At 42.0% G+C, this 14,630-nt stretch overlaps 1 protein-coding gene across 4 annotated transcripts in view; it reads left to right on the top strand.

Annotated features, from left to right (window-relative positions):
- The window catches only part of GON4L (gon-4 like), an 89,608-nt gene that overhangs the window by 58,508 nt on the left and 16,470 nt on the right, over positions 1-14,630 (top strand). For all 4 annotated transcript variants that reach the window (XM_045298331.1, XM_045298330.1, XM_045298329.1 and 1 more), the window contains 5 exons: positions 5,625-5,823; positions 6,394-6,480; positions 7,824-7,995; positions 9,760-9,904; positions 11,273-11,423. In XM_045298331.1, the coding sequence (XP_045154266.1) occupies positions 5,625-5,823; positions 6,394-6,480; positions 7,824-7,995; positions 9,760-9,904; positions 11,273-11,423 (754 nt within the window). The remainder of the gene's footprint in view (positions 1-5,624; positions 5,824-6,393; positions 6,481-7,823; positions 7,996-9,759; positions 9,905-11,272; positions 11,424-14,630) is intronic.

Below are 14,630 nucleotides of genomic sequence, written 5' to 3'. Positions count from 1 at the left end.
GTATTTCAAGTCATGCTTCATAGAACAAAATTCTGGTATGCAAAATGGATCCATTACTCTTGGGGATGTGCTATCACTGGGATTTAATCTCTATAAAAATTTCAGTTCTATTAATCAACTCTGTATAGATTTTTTAAATTTGATGATTACATGGCATTTTTCATAATTTGCTTTGATTCCACAATTTCAACAATCCTGTTTCTTGACATTCATTGCATTGGTGTTCCGTTGACATGTTTGGCTGCTGCTGTTTCTCTTGTTCATGATACAAACCGGGTCTGGTTTTTGAGTAAACAAAGCATCCTCTAGAAGTCCTAGATAGATGAGGAGGAAAATGTCTAACAAAATTCTAAGGAAGCCCAGTTTTCTTGGTCTGATAGACTGGTGGAAGCTCCGAGATTATGGCCTATAGACTCCTTTCAAACCTGCAACTGAATCCACTCCCGGGGATCGCCTCTCAGCCAAATGACAGTGAACAGTAATCTCCAAGAGGAATGTGCTCCTTAGAATAGTGAACTGTAGACCAAAAGGGTAGCATTTGTCCGAAAACAGAGTTCAGAAGACAAGGCAGGGGCAGGAAGGGTAAGCAAATGGAAACAGGGATCCCAGAGAGGAAGTGGAAAGTGTCGTTACATTAAGGTGATTACAACTGATGTCATGAAAAAAGATAAGTACGGAGAGCAAATGTTTTGAGAATGACGAGGGCAATGAATGTACAAATGCGCTTTACACAATGGATGTATGTATGGATTGTGATAAAACGATTAAAAAAAAAAGATAAGTATAACTTGTGGAATAGAAGTTTATTCTGTAAACTTTCCCAAAACCATAATTTAAAAAAATAGTAATAATACTATGGAAGAAAGTTAATCATCTCTGCCTTTACTTACTATCCAATTCATACTTAAAATCAGGTGCGGGCATTGTTTGTATTGGCTACTTTCCATCGTTTCTGCACTTTTCCTCTGACAGGTCAGATAATCGAGAGTTTTGGGTTCTTAGTAAGTTATAAAGAGGACAGTGTTTTTTTTTAGGTTTTTAGCATATATGTGCCGAAACTTGAAGTAAATATGTTAAAACATAATCTTCATCCCCAGCAGCTATTGAAAAAAGTTCTTGTCATTTAACTGTTTACTACAAATAGGTCATTTCTGGAAAACGGCTTTTTGTAAGTTTTTATAGGTGAGAGCTACTTGAGCAGTCCTGTCCTGACTTCATAGGGTAGTAAAAGTGTTTGACCACTGACCCTAGTCAGAGTCAGACGAGAAGGGTAGGAATAGGACATTTAGAGGAGAGGTTCACAGAAAATATTTTCTTGGAACTAGTTTCCTCCGTTCTTCTGGTCATCAACATTACCATGTCTTTTAGTGTACACCCTTCTGTTTCATGCTGGGAAGTCTTTGACTTTGTAAGAAAGGGACTCAAGGGCAGCCTAACTGTACATAGAGAAGGAAGAAACGAGACCTGGGATAGGAGTTACAGGAAAATTAAACACATGCTTTACTTTCAGAAGAGTCTGTATCGTAGTTAAGAGCAAGCCCCAGGTTAGTGTGGGTATCGGTTTTAAATGGGTGAGATTAACTATACCACTTTATTAATAATTAAATCCTTTATTAAATAGCTGGACCGAGAGTAGGTTAGTGCCCTGAAACCTTGATCTAGCACAAAGAAATTCCAAACGTTTTATAGTTCGAAATAGGGGGCTTGCTCAAGGGGAGGGATATTCTAGCTGTCGTTCTTATCAGGTTGGCAGGTTAGAGGGGGATAGCACAGCTGCAGGTGCTAATTCAAGGTCTTACAAGATAGTGTACATTTCTGGCTCACTGGGCAGCAGGGTTTGGAGACATCTTGAAAGAGCCAAGGTCTTGTTGGGAGACCCAGGAGAGAGAAGAGGAGAAGGGGGTCTAGCTGGCAGTTTGAAACAAGATGGAGTTCCTCATGTTGAGCTAGGTTACTAAACTCCTTTTAGTTAGGGAGTAAAACCATTGACTCAGTTTCCTCGTAGGCTAAAGAGTTGTACTCTCCTTGAGCACCATGAGGCGGACTTCTTGGATGCATTTTTGGATAAAGTTTACAAAACTATTTATGATACAAGAACCTCTAAGCAGTGCTAAGAGTATTTAAGCTAATGGGCCGGCAATGCCAGTTAATAAGGAGCTAACAAAGGCTTTAATTCAGTGGTTCTCAACCTGTGGGTCGCGACCCCTTTGGGGGGGGTTTAACTACCCTTTCATAGGGGCCTACTAAAGTAAAACAGGTATTTCTGATGGTCTTAGGAACTGAGACACCGTTCCTCTATCCATCTCCAGGCGGTCCGCTCACATACAAGTACCCGGCGTGAAGACTGTTACCCATGCTTCAAGACAACATTTCATTTATTTTTCATTAGAAATAAATATTTCACAATATAGAATTACATACTTTTGGGATTCATCACTATGCTATCATTATGTTCAATTTGTAACAGTGAAAATATATCCTAAATATCAGATATTTACATGATGATTCATAACAGTAGCAAAATGACAGCTATGAAGTAGCAACGAAAATAATGTTATGGTTGGGGGTCACCACAACATGAGGACCTGTATGAAAGGGTCGCGGCATGAAGAAGATGGAGAACCACTGCTTTAATTGAATAATCTGTGGTACCAGGGTTCCTGTGATTCTGTTTCTTTTGCTCTGGTCTAATCGGTCTCTTACTTTTTGCAGAGTTTTCTATTACTCCTGAGTGGTTGGCATAAAAACACACGTTTCCCCAGGGCAGCACATAACCTGCCTTCAGAGAAACGATCCATTTTAAGCCTTCAGGGCCTCTATGAGCATACACTTGGAACAATGTGTAAATCACCGAGCTGAGGAAGAGTGCATCCTGGAAAAGGCAGGGTCTAATACTCTACTAGCAGACAGCATTCCAGGGCTTTATCCTGACTTTACAAATGAAGCTCTCAGGTTCGTCTGGGAAACCAGAGAGCTGCTGCAGGCTTGGTAACACTGAGGAAAATGGGTTGGAGCAGCCTAGAGAACAGGGAGAAGAGGGTGCTTTTTTCCAGGCAGAGTGGAGTTGCTTTTATATTTTCAGGCATTTGTGTTTACGCAACTTTAAAAAGGGCACAGGAACCCAGTTATTACATCTTGAATTAGATATAATAACTACATGTGTGTCAGCTGGGAGTGCTGGGTCGGAGTGTTCATGGGCCCAAAAGAAAAAGCTGTAGGATCACATTTTGAGTTTTAACATTATCAAAAGAATTACACATATCTGTTCAGGGTCCATGATGGGTTTTTAACTTGAAGTCCTGTTTTAAAAGAGGTTAAGGTGAAAAAAACAAAAAACGGGAATGAGCTGGTATGCATAAACAAACACTAAGCAAGTTTAATGGGCTGACCAAGCCTATTTTGCTAAAGCTTTATCTTCAAGGGGTCCACAGATGAAACTGCTTTCCACCCACCTCTAGAGGCAGGGAGGGCTCAGTGAGGGAGGCTGAGACCCGGGGTTCCTCAGAAGAAACGGGGGTGTGTGGCGGCGGCTGGACTTTTCAGTTACACAGGTCTGAGACAGAACAGGGACCACCTACGGGCAAAGGGCCACTTGATAGATTACCAGGAGGGCCAGCTTCTAGCAGCGAAAGGACTGGGTGCAGGGGAACGAGAGGAACGTCTGGGATCAGGGGAACTCTGGCTTTTGGGGGCCTTGCTGAGCAAGGCGGGCATCCAGTCTGGCAGGGTTTGAAGAAGCCGGGGGAGAGGTAGCTGAAGGAGACAAGGGAGGGAGGGAGATTTTCAGTAATGACTAGAAACTGCAACAAGTTTGAGACAAAAGAACTTGTGTTTTTGCAGAGGAGGCAAGCCAGGTTTTAACTAGGGAGGGGGGACTCAGCAAGGGCAAACTATTAATACTAGGATGACCTGGGCTACCTGTGACAACGTCTTAAACACGAGCAACAGTAGTGCTGGCTGCTTGTTCTCACAGGAGCATGGAGGCAGCTGGAGGAGAACTTGACTCCACAGTCAATAGGGGGGGGTAGGCTTAAACAGAGCAGCCGAACCCAGAGCTGGGAGTCAGAGTCTGGGAACGGAGTGAGACAATGGCAGGGGAGCAGAGCAAGGGCTGGGGCCACAGCAGACAGAATCAGGCAAGGCAGGCGGCTTTTGGAAAGGTTCCAAAAAGCCACAGAAAACAGGCAGGGCCAGGGGCCACCACAGAGAATTCCCCACTCCACAAAGGGGTTGCGGGTTGCAAGAGGAACCAGAAAGCCCTTACACAGAGAGTCAAGAGACACTAAACAGCCAAAAGGCGTGTGACCCAAAAAAACTAAAGCAAGGCAAGAGAGACCTTTTGGAGAGGAGTCCACTCCTTAGGGGCAGTAGCTATCAGCCTGAGAGCTAAGCAGATCATGGACTACAGATTGCAAGGCAGAGGAAACAGGAACTCTAAAAGGTAAAGTATAAGAGCTGATTTTTAATCCCCTCAGTACAATACAAACAGACAGTAGAGGAGTTCCACAAAAGTGAAACCATTCAGGTGCTTTAATCAGACACAGATGATAACAAGTTACAAACACATTTACACAAGTTTCCTGAATGTCAGCCATTAATTCCCTTCCGAAGAAGAGAAAATATAAACAGTTACTGAAATCCGACCAGGGCAAGGTTTACTCCATACTGAGGGTGGACACTGATCAAAGCCAAGGGGATTCTCGTCAGAATAATGTCCCTCGCATGCAGGGTGAGCTGAAAACAGACAGACTTAACAGAGAGCATCAGATCAGGACAGGCCTGTGAGGAAGGCTCAGCGAGGGGTGCCTGGGGCCCTGGACATCATCAGGGCGGAGCCCCGCTAGAAAAGCCCTCTGGTCGAGCAGGCTCGTTGGCCGGTGGGCAGTATAGGGGTCTCACTGGCACCTCCAAATGTTGTAAACAGGCAAGATTACCCACACCACTTTGTTATAGTTAAAGTCTTTATTAAATAGCTGGACTGAGAGTAGGCTAGCTCCTGGAAACCCTGATCTAGAACAAAGACATTCCAAACTTTTTATAGTTCAAAATAAGGGATTTGCTTAAGGGGAGGGTTGTCATAGCAGGTTGTCAGAGTAATGGGGTTAAGGGGAACCGCACAGCTGCAGGCGCTAATTCAAGGTCTTTTAAGAGTACATTTCTGGCTCACTGGGGCAGGCAGGGTTTGGAGACATCTTGAAAGAGTCAAGGTCTTTTGGGGGAGACCAGGAGAGGGCAGAGGAGAAGCGGGGCACCTTCAAACAGATGGAGCTCTTCACGTTACGCTCGGTTACTGCAACAGTGTAATGTAAGAATACGTTCCCACTAGTGTTGGCTTTTTGTTAGCCAGATAATTCTCTGTTTCTAGATTTTTCTTTAATGTCCTCTGTTTGTATTCCATTTATAGGAGTGATTATAGAAGAATGGGGGTGGAAGGGGTTAAAATCACCTTGAGTATTAACTTCAGGAAAAAATTTGAATAAGGCTAAGAGTTCATCTGTTGACTGAAGTGGAATTTGGAGATTTGCAGATGAAAATTATCGTAGCCATCTTTGCCCGTCATTAGCCGGCAGTGAGTGTGTGGTGGTCCATGGGAAATGTTCAAATGCATTCCCCTTTTGGATTAGGTTTGAGGAACCACTGGCCAATTTGCTGAATGAGCAACATCGGACTGTAAAGGAGCTACTTGAACAATTGAAGTTGAAGAAATCTGCAGCCAAACCTCAGCAAGAAGTGGAGAGGGTTAAGCCCACGAATGATAAAGTTCCTCAGACTCTGGTTCTCGATCTAGCACAGCGACAGAGACTCCAACAGCAAATGCAACAGGTGAGGCACTCGTCTTAGTAATGTTAATATTGAATTACCTGTGTCCTGGTTCCGAGACCAAAATTAAGAGTCTTATAAATAGAAATATGTCTGAATAGCCTTTCAACCATGAACCATAAGATCATCACATCAAGGGACCTTAAGAGGTCATCATGCCATGCACATGGCTCAGACAAGAATGCATGTAATGACCCTATATTCAGAATGATAGATTTTAAAGAGTCCTTAGTAATCCATTCTGAAATTGTATGAAGAGTCTTGGAAAAGTTCATGGAAAAATTTTATTATCTTTTAGTTCTGATTTTCTATTAACTTTTTGAAGCCTCTTTATAGAGCTTTCACTTCCAGAGATAATATTTTTCTCCTAATACCTCTGGTTAGAGGTTAAACTTTCACTTGGTTTTATCATTTTGCTCAAGGGGAACCTATCTGAGAAATTCCTGGTAAGATATTATATTATTCTCACAGTCTCTCTAGATAACGAAGTATGCATGGTGAACATTTACGATCTGTTTGGCTCCTGAAATAGGAATATCATGACATGTCATTGTTTTTTCTCCCCCTCTCCAGCATGTTCAGCTCTTGACGCAAATCCACCTTCTTGCCAGCTCCAACCCCAATCTTAGTTCGGAAGCCAGTACTACACGAGTATTTCTTGTAAGGCTCTAAATATCCCTAACTCTAAAGACTTGCGTATGAACTTCTCTTGGCAAGTAGTTTTTCACAGTTATTTGTTATCCTGTGCATTTGTTTTTCCCTCCTGGATGATTTTCGTAGCTGTGTCTACTTTCTGTTATTGCTTTCTGTGTTTGCTTCACTGACAGAAGCCGTTTTCATGAAAATACAATGTAATCAGCTTTGTTCGGACTGCCCCTCTCACTTTTTCTTATTTCTTCTGCCTGATTTCTAAATGTTTTGGTGATGCTGTTCTTTTATATTGATTTTAAATTTGCGATTTATTCAGTAGACTCAGTTCTCGTGTTTTTTTGATAAAGAATTTATTTTTCTCATGATATTTTGTAGTATTTTAGAGTAAGCATTTTTAACTATGAAATTTCAAATTCTATTAAAATTGACCCTAACTTTTAAAGATTCTAGGGATTCTCAAATGATGAGCTTAATTTTCTTAGCTTAGCATTGCCTATCTTAGAGATTCTCGTAGGATAAGATTAAATTGGATATATTTCATTTAAGATGTTTTTGAACATTAATTTCCTGAACAAGTTCTCATTTTCATTTGTCTTTTTACAAGCCATTAAAAGTATCTTTCAAAGTTAAACAACCTAAAAAAGGTTACTTGGTGGTCAACAGTGTGTCCACACTTCCTTTTGTGTTCACAGAAGCACGGGTTTACTAGATGTCCAACTAATCCCTAAGTCACAACAGCCCTGATTCTTGAGAATCTTGTTTCTAGCTGAGGAGCTAAAGCATACATCCAAAAGACGGGGGAACACTCATTCTAATAATAAAACAACATGAATAAGCGAGGAGCCCTAGTTGGGAAGAGGGAAAATACAAAACAATTTTGAGTTCACATGGAATTTAGGTTTTTCTGGAGCCAAAAAGGTTGAATGAACTCCCAAAACTACTGCTCTGAAATTTTTCATATTTGGAATGAAAAATATCTCTTGAAGTTATCTTAAAATCAAGCAATAGTCAAGAATGTCTGTCTTGAGCTTTGGACTCATTTACGTTCTCTCTGTATGGAATCAAACTGACAAGGGTTAGCGAGGACTCTTGGGGAGCAATGGGTCTGTAGGACCAGAACATTTTGGCAAAGGAAAGAATGCAATCATTATCACTGAATTGTATATGTAAGAATTGTTTAATTGGTGTGTGTGTGAGTGTGTGAGTATATCACAAATATAATCCCATAATATCTGATGGCTGAATATGATGATCGTTATCTGTTTTTATTAAATAGTAGGAAGAACAGTTTCTCACCCAGAAGCCAAGGGCTACTAAGATCCATTGTGTCCCTTGTGTCCTCTTTTCCCTAGAAAGAGCTGGGGACTTTTGCTCAAAGCTCCATTGCCCTTCACCATCAGTTTAACACCAAGTTTCAGACCTTGTTCCAGCCCTGTAACCTGATGGGAGCTGTGCAGCTCATCGAAGACTTCAGCACTCACGTCAGCATTGACTGGAGCCCTCGGAAACCTGTCAAGAAGCCTGGTACGGGACAGATGTGTCACCTCCAAGTTTTTATAGAATCTTAGAAACAATTTCCTAGTGATGGAGGAGCTAGGAAATTTGCAGTTTCTTCTTTACCTTTATTATCTTCCTTTAATTACCTTTAATATCTTCCTGTTTGACTCGTTCAAATTCTAGAACTACATGCAATATTTGGACTTAGGGGATGAAGGTAAGGACAGGACAGGGACGTGGGGATAGACATGTGGGACTCAACACAAAGAGATGCTTAGATCGATGTTGGTAGGGGCCATCGAGTCCGTTCAGACCCATCATGACCCTGTGCACAACGTACCGAAACGCTGCGTGGGCTTGCATCCCCTCAAGATTGTTCCTGTGCCACAGGCCATTCCTGACAACCACTGCGTCAGTCCTTCTCACTGCAGGCCTCCCTCTTTTTGCTGCCCTTCTACTTCATCCAACAGGATGTCTTTCTCCAGGGACGGGCCCTCCTGACAGTATGTTCCAAGTATGTCCATTGTGTTCAATTCCTGGAACCTTGGTTTTGGCTGATGTATTCAGTGCATCTTGAACTTGCTCCTCAGCACCATTGGCTCTTGCTTGTGTGCTCAAGTAGCTTATGTTTAGGTTTATACTCATACTATTTCCCATGATTGTAGGGTGGGTGAAATCTCTATTTTGAATGAAGCATGTATTTGGGAATTAGGCACACATTAGGGATGTTTTACTTTTGTCAGGTTCAATGTTTCAAAGACTTTGAGGTATGGTTTCTACTGTGCATTGGTTGAATTTGCAGTGTGTGTATGTGTGTGTGGGGGGGGTATTTTCTTTGCTGCTCCCATAAAACCAGGTATTTGCTTTTGTTTCCTGGTTCACAAAATTAGTTTTGGATTGTGCTTATCTGTAGTTCTGTCTCTGTATTGGCCATTTATTTGAATTTATCATTGGATTAATTTTAAGTTACTGACAGTGGTTGTAGAGCTCAGTTGGTCACTGAAGGATCAGCAGTTCAAACCCTGCAGCATTGCCCAGGTAGAGAGGTGGCGGTCTGCATCTATGAAACCTTTCTGTAGTGTTTCTGTGCATCTGGATCTTTGAGATGGCAGTGGGTGTGGTTTGGTTTTTACTTACTACTTTCATAGCTGCATTTTGGTGATGAAAAATTCCTTTAACACTGAACCATAGTGATAACTTAGAAATTTAGTGTTCTGAAGTTATTAATAAAACACTTAGGGAAGGACAGGGTGGAGGCAGTAGTAGTACTTGTCCCTAGAAAGAAAAACCGAGGTGCCTGGAAATGACTTATGCAGAAAGACAACATGAGCGAGAATGAATTGTTTTAGTCCTTTGATGGCCCTTTGTTCCCAACCTCAGGAGGAATCCAGAAGAATGTATAGAGAGTTAGATAAGAATAAAATGTGGAGTACCAGATATATGAAGGGGATTAAAGAAATTAGAATCTAAACCTGGAAAAAAAATTTTTAAAAAGAAAAAAGAATGTAAACATAGAAGAAAGCATTGTTGGTTACTTTTTCTTTAAAAATTTAAAGGGAAAATAAAGTAAACATTTTTCAGTTTATACTCTGTGCCAAGTATTAATAGGTTCCGCATAGGAAAGAATAAGAGAATCAACTTTTATTGCCATTGAGCGAAACTCCCAGCTGGGATATGCAGGTTGAGAAAGAGTTTATTAAAGAAGGAGCAATAGGAAGGAACCTTGCAGAACTTGTTCTGAAGCCTTTTTTCTAGATTTCCATTAATCACAGCTTGTTTTGTTTGTTACAGGCTATGAATTTCCCTGTTTGCCAAAGCAAGTAGCTTGGATCCTGGCGACAAGCAAGGTTTTCATGTATCCAGAGTTGCTTCCATTATGTTCTCTGCAAGCGAAGGCCCCGGAGGATAAGAGCTTCTTTACCAAGGCTGAGGACAAGTAGGTGTTGATGACGGTGCAATAGAGCCAACAACCCCAATGAAGAGACAAGAGGGTTTTTGGAGTTTAAGAGAGATGGGTGTATAATTAGTGATATACACAACAGACAAAAAGGAAAGTGAGTAGTTCAGGGGTCCTTAAACTACGGCTCAAGGGCCACATGTGGCCTGCTGGGTGTTTTTGTCCCATTGTTTTTTTACTACAAAATAAGATATGTGCAGTGTGCATAGGAATTTGTTCATAGTTTGTTTGTTTTTTAAACTATACTCCGGCCCTCCAATGGGTCTGAGGGATAGTGAACTGGCCCCCTGTTTAAAAAGTTTGAGGACCCCTGAGATAGATGGACAGAGTTCTACTGTGTGTGTGAGTTCTAGCAGTGCTTTGTTAGTCTGGGTCGATAGAGAAACAAATTCATAGACACTCATGTGCATAAGAAAGAGTTTTATATACAAGAGCAGTTGAATATTGAGAAAACATCCCAGCCCATTCCAAATCAAGTCCATAAGTCCAATATTAGCCCATTTGTGTGATACCAATCTATAAAGTCCTCTGCAGACTCAAGAAACACATGCAATGATGCCGAATGCAGGAAGAGCACAGACCAATAGGTGCAGTCTTGTGGATCCAGTGGCGGTAGAAGCATCTCAGCACTGGCAGGGGTCTCCATGTGGCTCCTCCAGTTCCCAGGACTCTAGCGTAGTTCCATGTGTCTTGTCAGCTAGGATGTCTCACGGGGAATGAGCAGAGAGAGAGTCTGCCACCTCCAAGAAGGAAATACTGGAGTTCCCAGAATCCTCAGGAAAAGGCCATCCTCACACAGAGGCCTCATTGGCTATATCCTGATTGACAGACTAGACTCCACCCTACACCTTTTTAAAAAAAATCATTGGAGGCTCATACAACTCTTATCACAATCCATACATACATCCATGTGTCGAGCAGATTTGTACATTTGTTGCCATCGTTCTCAAAACATTTGCTTTCTATTTGAGCCTTTGGTATCAGCTCCTCATTTTTCCCCTCCCTCCCAGCCCCCACTCCCCCATGAACCCTTGATAATTTATAAATTATTATTATTTTGTCAATGTCTTACAAATCAGGATTTGATGTCTAGAGATTTTCCTTTCCCCACTTGATTGTGAACTCATGATTGAAATGTATTTGCACCTGTGACCCACACAGTACCCACGTGCAGATAGTAAGTGCTCAGTAACCATCTACAGCATTTTCTGTTGAGTAGCTGGCAAGAGCTAGGTGTAGAAAAGGTTCTGAAAATGGAGAGAGCTAGTCTGGGAACGCTTTTTTTTTTTTTTTTTAGGAAAAACTGTGAAGTGGGATTTACAGCGTATGTCATTGCCTTTCTCTCAGTTTGTTAGCTTTAGGATTGAAGCATTTTGAATATACCGAGTTTCCTAAACTTCTGATCAGCAAGTACCTTCTAACCTGCAAGACTGTCCATCAGCTGACAGTGAGAATCAAGAACCTGATGTTGAGCAGAGCTCCTGACAACATCGTGAAGGTGAGTGCTTACCCCATGCTCTCCCAGGGCACCTCGCTCAGGTGTTGTTAATCTCCAGGGGACCTCCTTTTATCCAGGCTCATTCTCCTCAAGGTATGCTTGCCTCTTCAGGGACTGTGATTCAGTACTCTCCTCTGGAGTCTCCTCCTCCTTTCCTATTTCTTGTACATATAAAACTGCTCAAGGCTTCCGCAACATAAATAAAATACAGCTTTTCTTGAATCCATGTTATCCTCAGCCATGCATTTGTTATCTGCTGTCAAAGAGCGAAGGACACTCATTTGTAGTCTCCGTCATGCATTTCCCCCTCGACTATACTCATGACTATATTTGCCGTGTATGTAAATAGAAATGTCTTATGTTCTTAACTCTTGTGTTTAAATTTTAGATATGTAAATTGCATTTCTATAATCCGTATATCGTTTAAAGAGTTACCCATATGAGGCTTGTGATGAAAATTATTTTTCTCCCTTTTTTCTGCTAACTGGGATTTTTGTGGGGAGGAACATCTGTTTACTCTTATATCTAAATAACATGTTCTAATGACTAGTTCTCGATTTTTAAAAAAATTTTAATATATCATTTTATTGGAGGCTCTTACAGTTCTTTTAACAATCCACACATCAATTGTATCAAGTACATTTGTACATATATTAATTACCACCATTTCCAAAATATTTTGTTCTTGATGTTTTAGATGTATGTCTTTATATATTAACCTTAAACCATGGGAAGTGAGGGCTTAGTTCTGGTATGTACATTTTTCATACTCTAATCTTGCTACTGTAATCACATCACATATTTGGTTTAGCGTTCACATTATAAGCATTACAAGAACTATGTAGCCGCTCTCAGCTGAGCCAGGCTAATTTGTTCCTTTTTTTTTTATTGGCTAGTTTGTTTCTCTTGGAGTTAATAATTGCTAGGACTAGCAGCTGTTTTTATTAGGTAATTACATTAGTCCCACACTAAGTTTACCTCAGGTTTGTAATGCTTCTTTCAGTATAGTAAAGCAAATCTCTCCTTGGCGTCCAGTCATCTGAGCAGTTCAGTTTCCCTCGTTCTGGTAGTGGGTGCCTTTGTTTCTCCTCGGCCCTACAGATTCTTATTGTTGTTGTTGTTTCAGCTTTGTATTGTAAATTGAGTGGGGTTACATTCCATATCAGAACCATCCGCGTTTCATCTTCTTTTAAGCAATGCAGAGTACTCCACTGTGTGTATATCCCGAGTCTCCTCACCTGTCTGTCTACTGATGGGCACTGAGGTGGTGTCTGTCTTCTTGCTATTGTGGACAGTGCTGCATTGAACATGCGTGTGCATATGTCTGCTCATGCTATGACTGTTACTTCTTTTTTTTTTTCTAATCGTTTTATTAGGGGGTCATACAACTCTTATCACAATCCATACATACATCTACTCTGCAAGCACATTTGTACATTCATTGCCCTCATCATTCTCAAAACATTTGCTCTCCACTTAAGCCCCTGGCATCATGTCCTCTTTTTTTCCCCTCCCTCCCTGCTCCCCTCTCCCTCATGAACCCTTGATAATTTATAAATTATTATTTTGTCATATCATGCCCTGTCTGACCTCTCCCTTCACCCACTTTTCTGTTGTCCGTCCCCCAAGGAGGAGGTCACATGTAGATCCTTGTCATGGGTTCCCTCTTTCCAACCCACTCTCCCTCTACCCTCCCAGTATCGCTACTCACACCACTAGTCCTGAAGGGATCATCCGCCCTGGATTCCCTGTGTTTCCAGTTCCTGTTTGTACCAGTGTACATCCTCTGGTCTAGCCAGACCTGCAAGGTAGAATTCGGATCATGATAGTGGGGGGAGAAACTGTTACTTCTTATGGATATTTACCCAGCAGAGGGATTTTTCTCTTCCCAGTTGTCTGAGGTGAAGCCATATCACTTTCCACTGTGCTTGTACATCCTTCCAGTGCCACGAACCTTCTCTGAAGGTTCCAGTCTCTCCACAGCCTCTCCATCATTTGTTATTTTCAGTTTTATTGAACTTAGCTTCCAGCTTCAGGCCTGAACATGCTGCCCCTCAGTCATCTGTTTCAGCAGCAACTCCTGGTCCTGGCTCTAGTGGTCCTGCTGCAGCTTCCATTCCTCCACAGAATCTCTGACGTCTCCCACAGACATTGCTGCCTCAGCCTGGATCTAAGCTGAGGTCAGAGAACAGTAGCTTCATCCGACAGAGGGTGGTTTGTGGGCCTTAGTCAAGCTCTGTCTCTCTGGGGCGATGAGAAGAGCTCTGAGAGACCAGGGTTGTTGAGCTTGGACGCCAGATCGAGGATAGAAGTAAAGAGAAGTCCACCTCCCAGGCAGGTCCCCTGCTGTGGTGGCGTTCCCAAGGGGATTTAGCCACTGCTTAATCGAGGCCACGTTTCTATCAGTGGCATTGAGAAGCTGGTAGAGCTGCGCAGAGCAGCTCAGGCTCCTACTCATCGCCCGCGACAAGTCTGGCTCCTGGTCTTTCATGCCTTTGCTCTCCCAGCAGGGATTCTGAGGCCCACGAAAGACCACAATGTCAGAACAAAAGAAAAAGATGGGGAAACAATAATGGTGTGTGGACGCAATGCCAGATCAGAACTGAGGTTCCAGGAACTAGTCAGGGGAGCGGCGTCCTAGGGAACTGGGGAAAAACGGAGTGCAATTTGAGGTAAGAGTGGAAAGCGCTGAAAATTGGTTGAGGTTTCCCAAGATGCCAGACATTGAGCTGACCGCTGTCAGAGACTACTGACGCCAAGCCAGGGCTCCCCTGGACCCTACGTTTCTTTGGTTGGTTCACCTCCTTCGCTGTAGTGAAGCACAGCATTCTGAAGAAGCATACTGGAGAGGCAGACCGCTTCTTCTTCTTCTTCTTCTTTTTTTCTCATTTAACCATCATTTGCCTCCCTTCCTGGTCAGTAGATTGAACCACTGTCAATTTCCTGGGGGTTTTTTGTTTGTTTGTTTGTTTTAGTTTTCTATAGTTACATAAGCACTTACCATTGGGAAGAAAGAAGTTACTATTAGTGGAAACTGGAGGAAGGGACCTCTCTATACTGTTTTTGCAACTGAATTTATTTTTAAATAAATACTTACATTCTGAAATAAATAAGTAAAAGAAAAATCTTAATTCTGTTGCATTCTTACCTTTTACTGGATCTAGAATTCAAAATTAGAAATAAATTGTCTCAGAAGTTTGTTGTCAG

Source organism: Echinops telfairi, unplaced genomic scaffold, assembly GCF_000313985.2.
Source record: "Echinops telfairi isolate 266 unplaced genomic scaffold, ASM31398v2 ScPeMD7_7425;HRSCAF=8463, whole genome shotgun sequence".
Taxonomy (NCBI): Eukaryota; Metazoa; Chordata; class Mammalia; order Afrosoricida; family Tenrecidae; genus Echinops; species Echinops telfairi.
Note: the sequence above shows the minus strand (reverse complement) of the source record. Positions and strands in the feature narration are given on the sequence as shown.